Raw genomic sequence first — 16828 nt, forward strand, 5'->3', positions numbered from 1 at the left:
CTTTGAATATACTATTAATAGCCATGTTTCTATCACTTTTTGGATCTAGGCAAAATGAGAAAGGGCAAAAAACTTAATGGCTTGGGAAAGGATACTAGATTAAAAGATGACACTAGGAATAGTGCTAAATCCTTGCATTTGCTTAAATGTTGCCATCAAGGAAAAAATTCAAACCTCAAACTTCTTGTGACAAGTGAAGCCTGGCAGGTGGGGTGATGGTGGATGATCTGGATGCTTTAATCAAGAGTCTGGGAATTAAATGACTATAGGCAGGCAGATCAGGAGTGTAGGTAAGGCAGGCAGGATGTCAGACGATCGAGGCAGGGACTCACTCTGTGGCAGTGGAGAGCATGCCCAGTCCAAAGACATATTCAGGATGCATTTTAATAATCACTGCAAGCCCAGCAAAACAGCCCCGTGTGGGTAGATGCCACCCACAAGTCACCGTTTTTTGAAGTATGCTTTCAATGGGTTAAAGGAACCTGAAAAGAACTCCCTACTGTGATCACCAGAAAATGTAGGTAACCCTTAAGAACCAATAGGAAATAAAAAGAAATGCCAGGAAATTGGAGATAGAAAAAACTTTTCCTGATATTTAAAATTCCTAGATTCTAGAAATTATGTAAATTTGACATAAATTCTGGGCAGCATTATAAAATGGCTCAGTAGTAGGTAATTAAACAGATGGTATTTTTTGATTGCTTGAGAAAGATAAGGTTAACAGGAGACTGCATGAGATCATTATTAATCTTGCCCCTTTTTTGATAATCAAGACCAATATATTGATATAGATACAAAATATATGTGATGTACATTGTGATTTTAGCCAGGAGGTTGACATCCTGGGCCACCTGGAGAAATGTGAATACTTAGCTGGCTAATTAACCAAAGGAGAGATGGTAGAGCAATGAGCTGATGTCATGAAAGATATTTTTTTGGAGTCATGCAGTGATCCTCTGACTTGGTTCACCTGATCTGTGCTTGTGAACATTTTGGTGAGCTATGTCAAAGATACAGTAAGTGTGGTTATCAAACAAATGATGGCCTAAAGTGCATAGGATGAAAAATTAATATACTAGATGAAAAAATCAGGATCCAAAATAACTTGAGGTGCTGAAATAATGAGCTAAAGGGAAAAAAATAAAGAAAAATTTTATGGTAATGAATATTAAGTCTTGATTCTAGGTTAAAACAGACATTTCACAAGACGAAGTTTGAGTATATTGAATCAGCTCATGTAAAAAAAAGCCCTGGTTTAATTCATTGAAAGTGTACTCTGAACCAAAGATGTGACTTGGTTGTTAAGAATAGTAATATAATCTTATAGCACACCTAATGTGTAGGTCCAAAAATAATAATAATCACAATTTATTGAAAGCATAATACTTTATATATGCATCTCAATAACTTTTAATACTCTATAGTTAGGTCTTAATATTCCATTTTATGAATGTGAACATAGGTTAAGAGGAGTTAAGTAAGCTGCTCAAGGTCACACAGCTAGTTATTGCAGAATTAGTATTAAAATGTTGTTATACTATATTATGCACATTGTACTGTGTTCTTTCCATTATACCATGGAGAGAACTCTATATGTACTAGTCCAGTACATGGTAGGTGCTCAAAAAAAAAAAAAAAAAAGGAATTAAATCTAGGTTCTAACTACAACACAGGGAATTGAGTTTAACTTGGGCACCACATTTAAAGGATGTTGACAATTTAAAGTGCATACTTGAGAGAGTGAGCAGGGTAGTAGATGATCTTCTGGAAAGTAGGATAAGTAATTAAATGATCTTGGGATATCTACTTTGGAAAAGACACAGCACAGTGGGAGATGACAATGATCTTCACATATGCAAAACATTATTTCAGAGAGAAAAGAATTTTTCCTTCCTTCCTTCCTTCCTCCCTCCCTCCCTTCTTCCTTCCTCTCTCTCTCTCTCTCTCTCTCTCTCTCTTTCTCTCTCTCTCTCTCTCTTTCTTTCTTTCTTTCGAGGCGGAGTCTCGCTCTATTGTCCAGGCTGGAGTGCAGTGGTACGATCTCTGCTCACTGCAGCCTCCACCTCCTGGGTTCAAGCGATTTTCCTGCCTTAGCTCCCACAAGTAGCTGGGATTACAGGTGCCTGCCACCACACCTGGCTAATTTTTGTATTTTTAGTAGAGATAGGGTTTCACCATGGTGGCCAGGCTGGTCTCGAATGCCTGAACTCAGGTAATCTGCCCACCTCAGCCTCCCAAAGTGCTGGGGTTACAGGCATGAACCACTGCACCTGCACCTGGCCTTAACTTTCAGAGAGAAAAGTCTTTTCCTGTATTCATTCCTAAGACTGGTAGCATAGGCAGTTTCTCCTCCTTTCCAGGAGGTGTTCAAATCAAGATTGGGTGTAACTAGACAGTGCATTCTTTCAAAGTAGAGTTCCTATATCCCTTCCTCCTACTCAGGCCTCGCTCATGCCAGTTGCTCAAAACATGTTTGTTAAGTTGCCATTGGTCAGGTGTGTGGAGGAAACAACTGCTTTGGGTACAAGCAATCTGTACTCAGTGACTTCCAGAACATTTTCCAAATGTACGACGCCAGAATTTTATATGCTCCACAGTGAATAATTCAGCACCATCCTCTCCCAAGTTTGGACTTATAGCTGTCCATTGGTTTTCATCAGTGGTTCTCAAAGTATGGTTCCCAGACAAGCAGGGTCAACAATAACATCAGTATCATCTGGAAACATTTTAGAAGTGCAATTTTCAGGCCTTACTCCAGATCTAGTGAATCAGAAACTTTAGGGATAGGAAGGGGGGCTACCCAGCAACCTGTGTTATAACAAGCCCTCCAGATGATTTTGAGACCTGTTAAAGATTGAGAACCACTGGGTTGGATGTGTCTGGTCATCCCTGCTGGGATGCACACAAGAACTCAATGAGGTTGCATGTTTCCTGAGGATGGAGGCCTGCCTTGTGGATCCTTAGTGTGTGGCGTACTGCCTGGCAATGGTGAAAGCCCAGTATTCATATGTTGAAACAGAATTGAACTCATAAAAGGATAGTGAGCACAGCATTTGATGGAACAGGCATCAAGAATTGGTTATCTTCAGCCAAGAGTCCACAACTCCTCATCGGGGCGGGGGAGGGGGAAAGCTAGTCACCAATGTTGCCTAATAGATGAAAAGCTTGGTTATTTGAGTATGATTATCATTAGTTAGATATTGTCCCAAGTAAAGCAGAGAGCATTGGTTACTCTACTGGCGCATTATATTCTAGAATTGTATTGCTCTAGATGCATCAGGGTCATTGCTATATAAAAAAGAGGAAAGACAAGGATTTTTCAGAATCAAGTTCCTATGAGGTGTTAATGATATCCTGAATATTGTATTTAGCTCTTTACATGCCACTGTGATGCAAAAGTGTGATTGAATAATGATCCATTTAAATGGATAATTATGGGAGTATCTTCATATTTCTAAGAAGATTCATGCAAATACAACCTGTATAAATAACTTGTGTTTTAAGGGTAGTGGTAGGAGGAGGAGTATGAAGCTCACTCTGGAAAGAAACTCCTTGTCCTTTAGTAGGACAAAGAGGCAGCTCTTAATGTTGTTGATTTCAAATCTCTGTTACTGGGGTTATCTAATGTGAATGTAAAATTATGTTCTACATACTGTATAGAATATACACAGCTAATTTAGGTAAATTTAACCATATGTACCTTTCCAAACGTGTGTATATACATACGTATATGTACATATGTGTATATATCTCCATCCCTATCTTTCTCTCGCTCAACCAAATGTAAATAGGACAGGTGATTTCACCTGCCACTCCATTCAGAATGGACATGTTCTAGAAGATGTTTGAGATTGGTAATATGGATCTACTCTTCCCTTGGTTAGTCTCTGTTCCATTGCGCACCCCATGGTGTTTCTGTTTTGCTGAGTGCAATTTCAGTGTTGAGAGACATTATTTTTTGGTTCACTTACAAATGCAAAAAAAAAAACCCAACAACAACAATGATAACAACAGCATTAAAATTCCAAAACCCACACAAACAGAAGCAGCAGAATGAAGCCTGGCTTAGGTTTGTTTCTCTGGCCCTGGGCTTGGTCTTGAGGTCATCTTGGTCTTTCAGGCCCCTGTTACTCCAGAAGGTCAGCCTAATGCCTAGGACACAGGGAAGGTGGGTCTACATTCTGTCCTGGACGTCTGAGAATTGTTCACCTTGGCCATCCTCTTTGAGGATGGAGCTCTGTAATCACCCAGAAAGGTACAGGGCCCTGGGGAAGGAGTATTCTTAAAGGGTTTGCAAGTATGGGGCCAGAGGCTCAAGTGGATGTACTGTAGTTTCTTTCTGTTTCTTTTCAGAAAGAATTAGCGAAATGGTCACAATTTATTCACATGCACTGGTGCCTGCACCTCCTTGTTCTTGTTCCTCAGGGAGGCGAAGGCTTCCTTGCATCTTAACACTCTTTTTTCCCTACCCTCTTTCGCCCCAGGTCTACGGCTTTTCTGAATTTAAAAAGCATTTCAAAGGCCTGTAGACAAATGCTTTGTAAACATGTCTGAGCAATGGGTAATGTGTCCACATAGAACAATTTCTGGGGACCACATGGTTATATGTCCATTAATAAATAGCTTTCTCAAGGCCTCAGAATGAGAAATATCTTCAGATTTTAGTTTCTTCTTCCATTTGCCAGAAAATTGCTTTACATTATATCATCATAAAATGGTCTATTTTGCAGCAACAGATGTGTATAAAATCTGTGCATGACTTTAGACTTTATTAGTATTGGCTGAGTACCGATGGATACTATCACTCAATGGCATATGTGTATATACCTACTTATATAGACTGAATTCTTCAAAGAAAGAAAGGGCCAGGGACAAAATATACCATTTATGTAATTCCTACAGAGCCACTAGAGAAGCCTGAAGTGGATGAGCAGACAAAATGTCATTTCATAAAAACTTGAGGTGACTGCTTTGAATCTTAAAAGCCTGAGTCATACTGAATAAAGTCGTCAGTATGTTAGGCCTTTCCATGCTATTTCTAATTTGCTTCTGCCATCTTTATATTGCAAATGCTTAAAATGTAAAGTTACACCTATGTTTTGTAATATTCTGGGTGTTCTTCGGAATAGTGGTTCCCAAATGCTAGGTTTTGCATGTGCCAGCCTGGAATGAAGTTTTTATTAGTCTACAGCAAAATAAGAAAAATAAGAAAATGTAAGTGTATTTTCATAAAGCTAGACTTATTAGGTTTAAATAATTCTCTTTATTTGAAGATCTTGCTGTCTCTCTTTTTAATACCCTGAGGTGTATCCTTTAGACTGAAGATTTTTCTTATAGCCCTGCTGGCTATACTATTTGTCCAATGAGATCTAAATGTATATAATCACTTGGTAGAAAAATCTGCTTTTATTTATTTATTTTTTTGCTTTCATCTTGTTCTATAAAAAGGAAAAACCAAACAATTCTGGGGAAAAATCCTAATTATTATTTTAGCTAATTTACAACTCTCTTACTGTCATTTATTCAGAAGGTATTGGGCATCCATATAAGGCAGGCACTAGGGCTGTTGAACTCCTTTGAAAAAGACATTCAATAGTCTACACAAAACATAAATTAATGGAGAGCCCAGAGTCAGGTTGAGTCTCATTTGGTTTTTGTCTGGGTCAGAACTTTCCAGTGTCTGCTCTGAGCCAGCAACCTCAGGCCTGTCCTGTACTCAAAATTCTCTTCTGTCTGAGAGGACAGCTGCTACTGCCTGCTAGAGAAGTCTAGGATCTGTAAGGCTGAGATTTTGATCTATAGACACTTGGGGCAATGTTCTGTTCTCATAAGCTCCATGATTTCTCAGACAATAACAACAAACACAAAAGGTCTGTTTTGTGACTGTGTGAATAAATTCAGTGGATAAAGCATGCCTTGGCACAACACATCTGCGGGAGGCATGTGTCCACAGAACACACCTTTCTGAAGTCACCCGTATCCTCTCATCATTAGACGAGTTGAACCGATCGTCCTTTTCTCTGAAGTATTCTTCTATGCACTGCTCTTCAAAGTCATGTACTTTCTTGAGCTCATCATCGGTTATGAAGAGTTCTGAAAAAAAAAAAAAAGGAAGCCATGAGGGAGAGAAGTAAAAGCGATGGCATCTGATTTGTGGGACTAGTGACATTCCCAGTATAAATCCAGGTGGGAAAAGGGGCCTAGATTCCTTGCTAGGTCTCAAATGAAATCCAAATCCAATTAGGCAACTTGCATCACCGTCGTCTTTCTGAACATGAAATTTATTATGGGTCTCTGAAGTTCGCCTGGGCATATCTGGTTTGCTGCAGGAGCTGGGTAGAATTAGGCAAGTTGCAAGGCCAGGGAAAAAGCTAAATCAAGGAAAGGGAAGTTATTCAGAGCATAGAGTATCTTAAAAGCTCAAAAACTTCTGGGCTAGGGGTGTGGTAGAGAGACATTGTTGATTGGCCTTACTAAAAGCCCTTTTGCAACCACATTCTCCTTTTCCCCTTTCCTGCTACTGAGCTTAGAAACCCAACACAAACATTTCCAGTTTCCCTTGAAGCTAGCAGCAACCACAAGGACCCAGTTTGGGCCAAGAAACAAAAGAAGTCTGCTGCAGGGAGGAATGGTGTCTTGGGAAGAGATTTTATTTTCCTGATAAAATATAGAGATGTGGTTGCTTCTTTCTACAGTTTTTTACCTTCTCCTCTTTTTCCTGCCTGGAACATGAATGTGATGACTGGAGGTGAGGCAGCTATTTTGTGGCCATGAAACAAGAAAGCACAAAAGGAATAGCTGAGCCTAAAAATAGCAGGACTCTGGATCTTTGACTTCAATGAGCCATCGTTGAGCTCTGGACTTTTCACTTTTTGTTAAGTGAGAAAAAGAAAACCTTATTTATTTGCGTTATTGTTAACCTGGTTTCTGTCAATAGAAGGTAAATGGATTCACAACTGATATAGCAGTAGAAAGAGCCCAGTGGAAAATTGAACCTTTAAGTTGTTTATGAATCAGGGTTGGAGGAGAGAACTGCTTTGCCAATTCTTAAATGGGACAAGTTGCTCTTCTAATCCCATGCCCTCGAGATGTGATAGGGATTGTTCCAAATATTTGGAGCCCTGGAGTTTGGACCCTCAGGGATTTAGTTTGCTGAGATGCCTCTTGCTTGCTTTGAGACATTAGCCTGAATTTGCCTGGGGCATGGAAAGTATGAATGTAAAAGCAGGCGAGAGAAAAGAAAATACCAGAAATCAGACTGCTCTTGTCAAATATGGGAGGCTTCCTGAGGTGAGGAAGACCTGTATCACAGGGGACACTTGAGATTCACTCATGAAATTACACAGAGCATTAGCCTGGAGGGAGGGGAATGAAAAAAGGCAGTTAGAGAGGCCCTCAAAGCTCAGACGATTGCTATTGCTGCTATTGCTATGTTTGAGACTCAAAGGAGTATATTTAACACTTATTCTGCTGGCACTTCATTTAACTTCTTTGGCTATGTGTAATGCCTTTTTAACAAAAATGAAATACTATTTTTTAAAAACTCCATCAATATGTCAACTTTTAACAATAAAAATTAAATTTTACATTTCAGAGTGTTTTTGTCTGAGACTCTGCCAGAACTTGGCAGTGCCCTGGGTTCTTTTAATTAAGGCTACAGATGGATAGTGAAAAGTTCACTTTCCCCAACTGATTCATACAATGCAGTCTCTGACTTTCACCCTTTCCGACCCAGCCACAGCACTAAAATCTTTCTTCTCTGAGAAAGCGGACATGGCTGCTCTTCCCTTCTGAGCATCCAGTGACCTGGCAATGCTTTTATTGCTACCATTGGTCATAACAACAAGAAAACCCTGAAGAGCAGCTGCATGGAGCTGACTCCCACCTAGCCCAATGTCTGGCTTGTTCAGGTTCTCTGGCCTTCTGTGAGGGTGTGAGCACCAGAAAGGAAATGGATCTCTGGACCGTCCTACTTCCTGCCTGGTATTCACAAACACCCTCTTCCTAAGCTCTCTGAATAAGTGAGGTTCCTCTTCTGCCACAAATGAGTCATGCTTTATTGTAAATTATTTTGGGACTCTGAGCTAGCCCTCAGCATGTTTATCCACGGTAGGCTATCATTCATTAGAGCATCCCGCTGCCCCTGATTTTGTATCTCATGCTCCTCCACATTGGCTAGAGTTCCTGAGTCGAGAAGCTCAGGGTTTATTTCACAGGTCATCCACCTCGACCCCTCCAACTTTTCTCTTTGCTTAAATTTGTGTTTCAGATGAAAACAGTGAATTCTGGAATTCCCAGGTCTCTCTAATTTTAATGTCTAAAAAGAAGTTGGGCATTGCAAGGTCAGGGAGGGTTTTAAGAGCTTCAGATTTAGAGAAGCTGTTGACCAAATTGTTTTGGTTTCAAACCTTAGATATACTGGTGACCATAGAGAGAGAGGTAGACTCCTGGGCTATAATCCCAGAGGCTCTTGTTCAGTAGATTTGATGTAGGTGGCCTGTTTGACATACTTTGAGAAATTGTAGGAGCTTGCTGGTATGGGACTGGATTCCCAGTGGTTCTTAATGGAGCGTGATACCCAAGGGGTATTTAGGAAATCTGCGGGAGTCACTAGTATTTAATGTGTGGAGGCTGGATATGCCAAACTTCCTGCAATGTGCGGCACAATCCTACACAACAAGGAATTGTTCCACCTCAATGCTAATAGAACCTCCGTTTAGAAACACTGGGCTGGAAGGTGGATGGTGAAGGGTCTTCTGTTTTGTCCTCTGAGTAACAGAAAGTAGGGCTGGTCTTCTCATGAGGCGATCTAGGCACAACCCCTAAGGTTTAGGAAAATGTTTAAGATCAGAAAAAAATTATAGGTCCAGAAATTATTGCTTAAATTATATATAATGTGGCCTTGGGTGGCATATTAATATGGTTGATGTATTTTGGGTTGAGATCTCTGGAAAGCAAGAAACTTAGAACTTACGAAGGTGCTAAAACAGCCCTGTTGGAGACTGATTGTATCTCTCTAAGAAAGACATGAGGCTAAGAGTGCTCAGTTTCAGCCTCTACCATCTTCTTTCTGACATTATTTCTCATTCAAGCCAATTCCCTTATCCCCCAGTCCTCTCCAAGTCTTCAGAGCTGTCTGCAACCTGCAGGAGGCGGGAGGAACTAGGTGGCCATGTGATCCTGCATGATTGCCTATAGGAAGTGGTAGGGATTTCTGAATTGTGGCAGCTGGGCTGTCGCTTGAAGCTTACTCAGGCCGTAGTCCCTTTCATCCGGGTCGCTCTCGTGTTTCCTCCATCGGCAGCACAGGTGCTGGAATATCATGGTCATGTGGCTGAAGATGATCAGGGGTGGGGGCAGAACTGGTCTTTCATGGAAAGTCATGATGAGCTGATACCTCTGAAACTTCCACACTTGGTTGGATATCGATTTTACTTCAAAAAATGTGTTGCTAAAATAGAGACCAAAGACAATCAAGTGAGAAAAACCCGCTGTTTTCTGAAGCATCGACTCCCCTTCACCCCTGCTGTCCTCGTCCATCCCATGTGCTCCGAAGGATCCACTTACTTAAAGACAGCAATGAGGAGGTTGACCAGCAAGATGTTTGCCACTAAGAGGTAGCAGGCCATGATGGCCGGCACGATCCAAGCTCCTGTCTTGCAGGGAGGCAGCTGGATTATTTTACCATCCTCTCGGGTCTCATTCTGTCCACAGGGAGCTGGAGGGAGCAACACAGGCAAGAAATGAGAAACTGGCAATTTGAGTTAGAAAAAAAAAAAAAGAAGATGGATTTGTATGAGGGTTTTAGATGGAAGAAATATATAGCCATCTCAAACAGAAAAAAGTTCCAAACAAGCCAAAATTGAAAAATGAGAACTTCATTAATATCTCAAGGAGCTGCTACTCTGGCAGTGCGGGGCCTCGGTTCCACTGTCTCCCCAAGTTATCACCTGACCAGAAGAGGGGGGTGGAGCCACCTGCTTGCTCACCCTGCCCTAGGCCCCCACACTGGGTGAGTGGCACTTGGTACTCCTGAAGCCTGGTGAGGACTTTTCTTGGGTGTGCCCAAGGAGAAGAGAGTCCCACCACTGGCAAGTTACTTTCAAAATGTGCTGTAGAGGCTGTCAGCCCGACAGCTGTAAGAGCAGCAGCATCTTGGGGCTATTGATCGGGAATTAACACCAGGGCAGCTGTTAATTGCTGCAAGAAACAACCTGGGAGCTCCAGCTAACGATCTGCTGTCTCGGTACAGAAGGAACAACACAGGGCAGTGCCTTGGGAAGTAGTTAGAGGGCTTGTCGCTCTCTGCTCCTGATGGATGGGATTTCACTAGGAGGGCAATGGGGGGTGATGGGCCGTGATCGTGGAGCTCACAGCCACCCCCGTTCTTCCAGCAGCATTTCCATTCGAAAAGTGTGCTTTTCAGGGCACAGGAAACAAAATCCAACTGCAGTGAATAAATGGGCAAATGGGGGAGAAAAAAGCCTGGAGGTGGGGGTGAGGAGGAAGGTGATATGTGGGATTGGCTGAGTGTGAGTAATGTGCTAATGAGGCCTGCTTGGAATTTCCGGGTAAATGCAAGGAAAAAAAAAAAAATCCCTGACAAAGCTTCTTAGTGCTGCACAATGTGGCTCAGGGAGCCAGATGATGCCATGAGGTGCCAGGCATGAGTGAGGTAGCCCTCCTCTCCAGCCTCCTATAATAGCTTTAGAACAGGGCTCTTTGCATCTACCTGTAAAAGGGGGTGGGGGGGGGAGTGGGAGGAGCACCAAGAGGTCTCAGCAGTTGCCAGAGGCTGCTTTTGATGATCTGCCAGGAAGATTTGAAAAGTTGACCCAGAATCTACTCGGCTGGAGTACCTGGCAAGAGGCGTCCGTTCCTTTCTCAAGAGTTTCCGTTGCTAGGCTGCACATTCTGCAGCGATTCTCAACCCTGGCTGCCCTGGGGATCACCTGGGGAGCTCTAAAAAATACCAATGCCCAGCTTGGCTCCAGACAATTGAATCAGAATCCCTGAGGGTGCCCCAGGCATCAGCATTTCTTTTTAAAACTTTCTAGGTAATTCTCAGTTGCCATGAAAGTTGAGCCCACTGAGCTAGAATTAGGCTGGAAAAATTACGTAATTTTTGACATGCTCTGAGGCCCAAAATGCATCTTCTCAGCCTATGAGGATTTTAATAACATTAGGACACCAAGACCTGGTTTTTTATGGCCAAGAAAAGAGGACCAAAGTGCTTCCTTTGGTTCTGCCTGCCAAGATGATTGGATGCAGAATCAGGCATTTTTGAGGAGCAAGAATCTTGTTTTATTATAGCAGTTGTGGCACTAAACACCCAAGACAGCCCTGTAAGAGGTCCTGATCATTTCCACCCTCAGAAGGAAAACTTAGCAACGAAGCCCCCTGGCTTCGGCATGAAGTCAAACTCTGAGAGTGCCTGGCCCTGGCCCTGGGCGATGTCTTGCCACCCCCCACCTCTCCTTCTGAGCACAAACTGGACTGAGCTTCCTGCAGTTCCTAGAAATGCCATGCGCTTTCTTACTTCCTGATTTTGAGCCATGCTGCTTCTGGGCTTCTAAAAGACCCCTCTGCTACCTTGCTCCCATTCCCATGCTTCACCTGGGTGAATCCTGCTCATTCTTTAGTGCTCACCTGGCTTTCCAAAGCCCACCCAGCCCCCTTGCTGCCCCATCCAGCAAGGACTTGGGTAGGTATCTTCCTTACAATCCCAGAGCACCCTCTGCCTGCCCTTTTGGGGGTCTCTCACACTGTATCACCATTGCCAGTTTACTTGTCTGTATTCCACACAAGATTCCTGGTGGAAAGTTGCTCCTCAAGATTTCCCATCACCTGGCTCAGTGCATACACACAGCACATCCACGTGCACCTGTACAGGACAAATGTTGCATAAATACAGGAGATCATGGGGACACAGTCTTGTTGTTGGACACTAACAGACATTTCCCACACCTCCGCAGGCCTACTTGTGATGCATAGTCCTAGCTCTGAGGGGTCATTAGCTCCTTTCTTAGGTTCTTTCCAGAAATCCTGCCCTCAGCTTGGCAAGGAAACTTCTTACACTCAACCAGACTTCAGCGTTTCTGCTACCCACTTGGCCACAGGCCTCATGGAATCATTGCTTTGTTTTTCTCTCCTCTGAGAAGCTTCTCGCACCTACTCTACCCACTTCCTCCCAGCCTAACAGTCTGGTAGTCTGGTCACTCCTCTATTCTGCCCTTTCCTCTGGTTCCTGCTGAGATCTCTATGTAGACGCCAACAAAGAGCAGAAATAACTGCTTGGGGTTAAGTTAGAGAACTTACACAATTTTTACAAATGTGGTCCCTGATCTCCATTTCTTGACTCCATTCTGAGAGAAGGTAAAATAAACTCGTGAGAGGCAGAGCTCATTTCCTTTGTTCTTTTTGATCCTATATTGAAAGAAGGCCATGAAGACACTTCCTCCACTTGGCCCCTCTGCCCAGCTGAGAGAGGAAACAAGGAACAGTAGGTGCTTGCTTGTTTCAAGTGGTCCACGTGCATTTCCATGGGCTTTAAGAAAGTGCCATCAACATATTTCCAGGTCTTCACTGAGTTCCTCTGCTTGGTTCCTCAAAGGCCCTCACTAATTAAAATATTAGACCAGCTTAATATCTTTTTTTTTTTTTTTTTAAACATTAGGTACCTTCCTGAGAAACTTAATATCTTTATTGAAGATTTGATTTGATGTCAACAAATCAAATCTTGGATTTGATTTGTTTGGCGCCGGGAGCCTCCTTCCAATCTTTTGAGTATTAATTTATTCCAACTTCCCCCACCTTTTATTCATCCTGCTTTAACAGAGGTAGTATTAATTTAGTGGTTAGGAACATGTATTATAATCAGGCAGACCAGAGTTCAAACCCCAACTCTGGTGGGGTGCAGTGGCTCATGCCTGTAATCCCAGAGCTTTGGGAGGTCGAGATGGGGGATCACCTGAGGTCAGGAGTTCGAGACCAGCCTGGTCAACATGGCAGAACCCTGTCTCTATTAAAAATACAAAAATTAGTCAGGCATGGTGGTGCACACCTGTAGTCCCAGCTACTTGAGAGGCTGAGGCAGGAGAATTGCTTGAACCTTGAATGTGGAGGTTGCAGTGAACTGAGATTGTGTCACTGGACTCCAGCCTGGGTGACACAGCAAGACCCTGTCTCAAAACAAAAACTCCCCCAAAACCTTGACTCTGCCATTTTCAAATGATCCAACTTTAGCTTTGTCCATAAACTTCAGCTTCCTCATCTGTGAAATGGGAGTAATAATAGTATATTACTGTCAAGTAATGTACTGTCAAGATCATTACACAAGATAATGCATGCGAAGTATGTGGTTCAGTATCTAGCACATAGCACTCAATGAACATTAGCTGATGTCGTCATTAGTATTGTTGTTTCTGTAATTGATAGACTTTGAGCTTCTCAGTTAGGAACTATGTTTTATTCCTCTTTGTTTTGCAATCACTAAGAATAGTACTTACTCTACAAACATGTATTGAGTGGTTATAATATGCAGAATACAGGGTATATTGGGAATTAGATGCTTCCTGTTGTTAAAGAACTCGCAATTTAGTAGAGACATAGAAAGGGAACAAAACATTGCATTATTGTGTGATATGAGCTTGGATGGGGGTTCTGAGGAAACACTCACGTTTGAACTGCTATAGTCCCTCTAGCCTGGCCATACAGAGCAGTCTGGTAATCAGGACCAGCCTGAGGAACATCATCTAGGTTCTACAGCAATAGGGGTAATGTAAATGAATTAGATGATCCTTGTTACCATGATAATGACAGTAAAAATGAATAAGAAACAGCCTTCATTTGGTAATATCAGCAAAGAAACAGTGAGCATCATATGCAGTAGTTAATGCAAAATGTTGTTCTGTAATGGTTTCTAATGATGTCCTTGTTCTGGGTAGTTACCTGCCCTAGAAAGTGCTATGACTCAAACTTACAGATGTCTACCACTGATGAAGATGAACTGGTGCCTTAAAGCCCTGACAAGCAGCAGATTCCAGGGTGGGGAATAAATTATCTGGATTGTCATATGGCACCAACCATTATCTGGAGATTTATATTCCCAGGGAAATGCCCCAGGAACATGCACCCAAGATGGCATATGGGTGGATGTTTAGGGAATGTGGGCTGGTGACTTCCCCGGGCCTCCTCCTCCCCTGATTTTGGGACCTGACATTTGGGTGACTTTTCTCTCAATCCTTTTGCAAGAGGCAAATGCATGGTCAGTACCACCTCCATACCAAGTGGCATGTTGTCACCTCCCTCTTTCATGGTGACAGTCAGTACAGAGTCCCTCTAGTGGATATTGGCTGGTTCCACCTGCCCAGTGTATATTTCCCCATCTTAGTTTCCATTTGTGGAACCACCCCTTGTCCACTCTGTCCATGAAGTATGGGTGAAAGGAACTTCAATGCCAAATCTAGGAGAAGATTAATCAGTGTGTTTTATCCCGATTGCAGTGATTGGTTCAGGGATGGACATATGTGACACACACCTGATCAATCAGCTCAATAAGCATCAGCCTTGGAACTTTTGCTGAAACTAGTATAAAAGAGAAGTTATCTTTTCACAATACAATGTAACGCTACCAAGTAGAGAAGGCCTGCCTAAGAGTGACTCCATCACAGAAAACAGAAACTGATTCCTGGCTCAGCCATGCCTAAAACCAGCCTTCTACAGTCACACAAACCATGAGATTCTTTTTTTTTCTTAAGTAAATTTCAGTTGGGTTTCTGTCACTTGCAATTAGTCTTGACTGATATGATTACCCGCACCTCTAGCCCCTGTCCACAAGCTAGTAATAAGAGATGTTCATATTTTGGGTGCCTCATTCCTGAGAGACTGCATTTGGAGTCTTGAAATGGCATGGAAAGATTGGAAGGAGCAACATGGGATGTAAAACCTGATCTGATACCAAGGTTAAATTATTGCCAGGAGCCAGAGGCCATGCTCTCCCCTTCTTCCCCAAAGTATAAAATAAGGGGCCTATACTGATAAAGCTCAAATTTTGTCCAACGGGGATCTTTGACTCAGAAACTAATGACACAGATTAGACCTATTATCAAATCTGTAGGATTAATGCAGCTGGGAAACTTTGGCCAAGCACCTGGCCAAAGTTAAAGTGAAGAAAACTTATTCTAGAAGCTGGTCATAGCTTAAGATGAAGTCATAGGGGCCTCAAGGTGACGTGCAGGTACAGAGTGGGAAGGCTACATCTATGCAGCAGTGGCAAATTAGGAGGGATCAAACATTTGGAGATTCAGATTCTCTGTGGTTTACTTATGGGGGTCACATTGACCCATCACGTGGCAGAAGCCCAGAAGTGCTATTTCTGCTAACTATGCATTAATAAGTAGAAATGGATGATTGGGCTCTGGAACAAATTAATAGGTTGTTCAAGTAGAATCCTGCCAGAGCACATGGATGATAGTAAGAAAGCCCTCCCCATATATGTTGTGGAGGTTTTGGAGCACAGTCTTCCAATGGTTGAAATGTTTTTCATACATAAACTTTTATAATAACAAGTCAATGACATCCCTTACTGGAATACAAGCCGCACATGGCAAGATTTTTGTCTCTTTTGTTCACTAAACAACCTCTAGAATACTGCCTGGCACGTACTAGGTGCTCAATAAACATTTGCTGAATGCCTGCAGACATGGATATCACACACTGCACATGTGACCTGCAATGTCAGGCATTTCTATGAGTTACAGCTCCTCTATTTCACTGGGTGTCTATTTTCCTATTTATGTCAAGATCTCATCAAGTGTCCTCATGACCTGTCATTATAGGGTGGCTCCTGTGACAGCAAAAAACTGACAGAGGGAAAAAATAGACTTTTTGGTTTTTGGCTTTTGGTAATCACCAAGGGTAAAGCAGTAGGTTTGGTCTTTGACAAAGGCTATAGAAAATCTCCCTCTAGACGCTGTTGTGTAAATCTCCATGGCAAACCAACAATACCCCATCTTGCATCCATGACAGACATTGCCAATTAATCTGGATGTTTTTTCCCTCTAAGCCAAGATATGACCTTGGAAACCTTCTCAAGACAAAACTCCTGAAAGCACACCAACCAACTGAAATTGACGCAAGAGAAGGGACCTTCCTCTTAGCCCCTGTAGAAATGGGAATGTGAGGTCCGGGGTGAAAGATCGGTGATGTTCTTCTTTTCAGGATCCTCCTCCAACCTGCCCTATACCACCTCACAGTTGCCCAGGAACCAAAAAGGGTCAGAATAGGACATCCTGCTTATTTCAGACACTGATACTTGTGACGAGGGACCATCCTGAGAGGGCTATGGAATTCCCCCCCATACATCCTGGACCTGAGGACCCTGTCCCCTGCTTATTTTAAAAGATAGCTTTAAAAATGGTGCTTTCTCAGAAAATCCTGGTCCTGGTTTTTTCCTTATTTGGGATCATCAAAAGTGATGGAGAGTGGAGATTTGAGAATAAACATCCGTGGAAAGCATAATATGTGGCAATCTCCATGCTGGGCAAATTACATTGGCCATTGTATTTCATCTTACCAGCTCTGTAAGACATGCATTGTCCTTGTTTTACAGCTAAGGAAACACGTATCGAGGAGTGAAATGCCTTACCCAAGACCACACAGCTAATAGTGGGGTAATGCCAGAACCATTCCATCTATCCAAAAAATATTGAGTTCCTGCTAATGTGCCAGTGGCAACTGGCAGTGAAGATACAATTACAAATAAAGCAGAAATGGGCACTACCCTCTGTCTGACCCTAAAGTCTATATGTACTCTGCTCTACCTCAC

At 42.5% G+C, this 16828-nt stretch overlaps 1 protein-coding gene across 26 annotated transcripts in view; it reads right to left on the reverse strand.

Annotated features, from left to right (window-relative positions):
• The window catches only part of TRPM3 (transient receptor potential cation channel subfamily M member 3), a 904668-nt gene that overhangs the window by 9424 nt on the left and 878416 nt on the right, over positions 1 to 16828 (reverse strand). For all 26 annotated transcript variants that reach the window (XM_025359898.1, XM_025359896.1, XM_025359895.1 and 23 more), the window contains 3 exons: positions 9568 to 9718; positions 9252 to 9451; positions 5961 to 6093 (listed from right to left, as the gene is read on the reverse strand). In XM_025359898.1, coding sequence (XP_025215683.1) covers positions 5961 to 6093; positions 9252 to 9451; positions 9568 to 9718 — 484 coding nt within the window. The remainder of the gene's footprint in view (positions 1 to 5960; positions 6094 to 9251; positions 9452 to 9567; positions 9719 to 16828) is intronic.

Source organism: Theropithecus gelada, chromosome 15 (assembly GCF_003255815.1).
Source record: "Theropithecus gelada isolate Dixy chromosome 15, Tgel_1.0, whole genome shotgun sequence".
In the NCBI taxonomy this organism is placed as follows: Eukaryota; Metazoa; Chordata; class Mammalia; order Primates; family Cercopithecidae; genus Theropithecus; species Theropithecus gelada.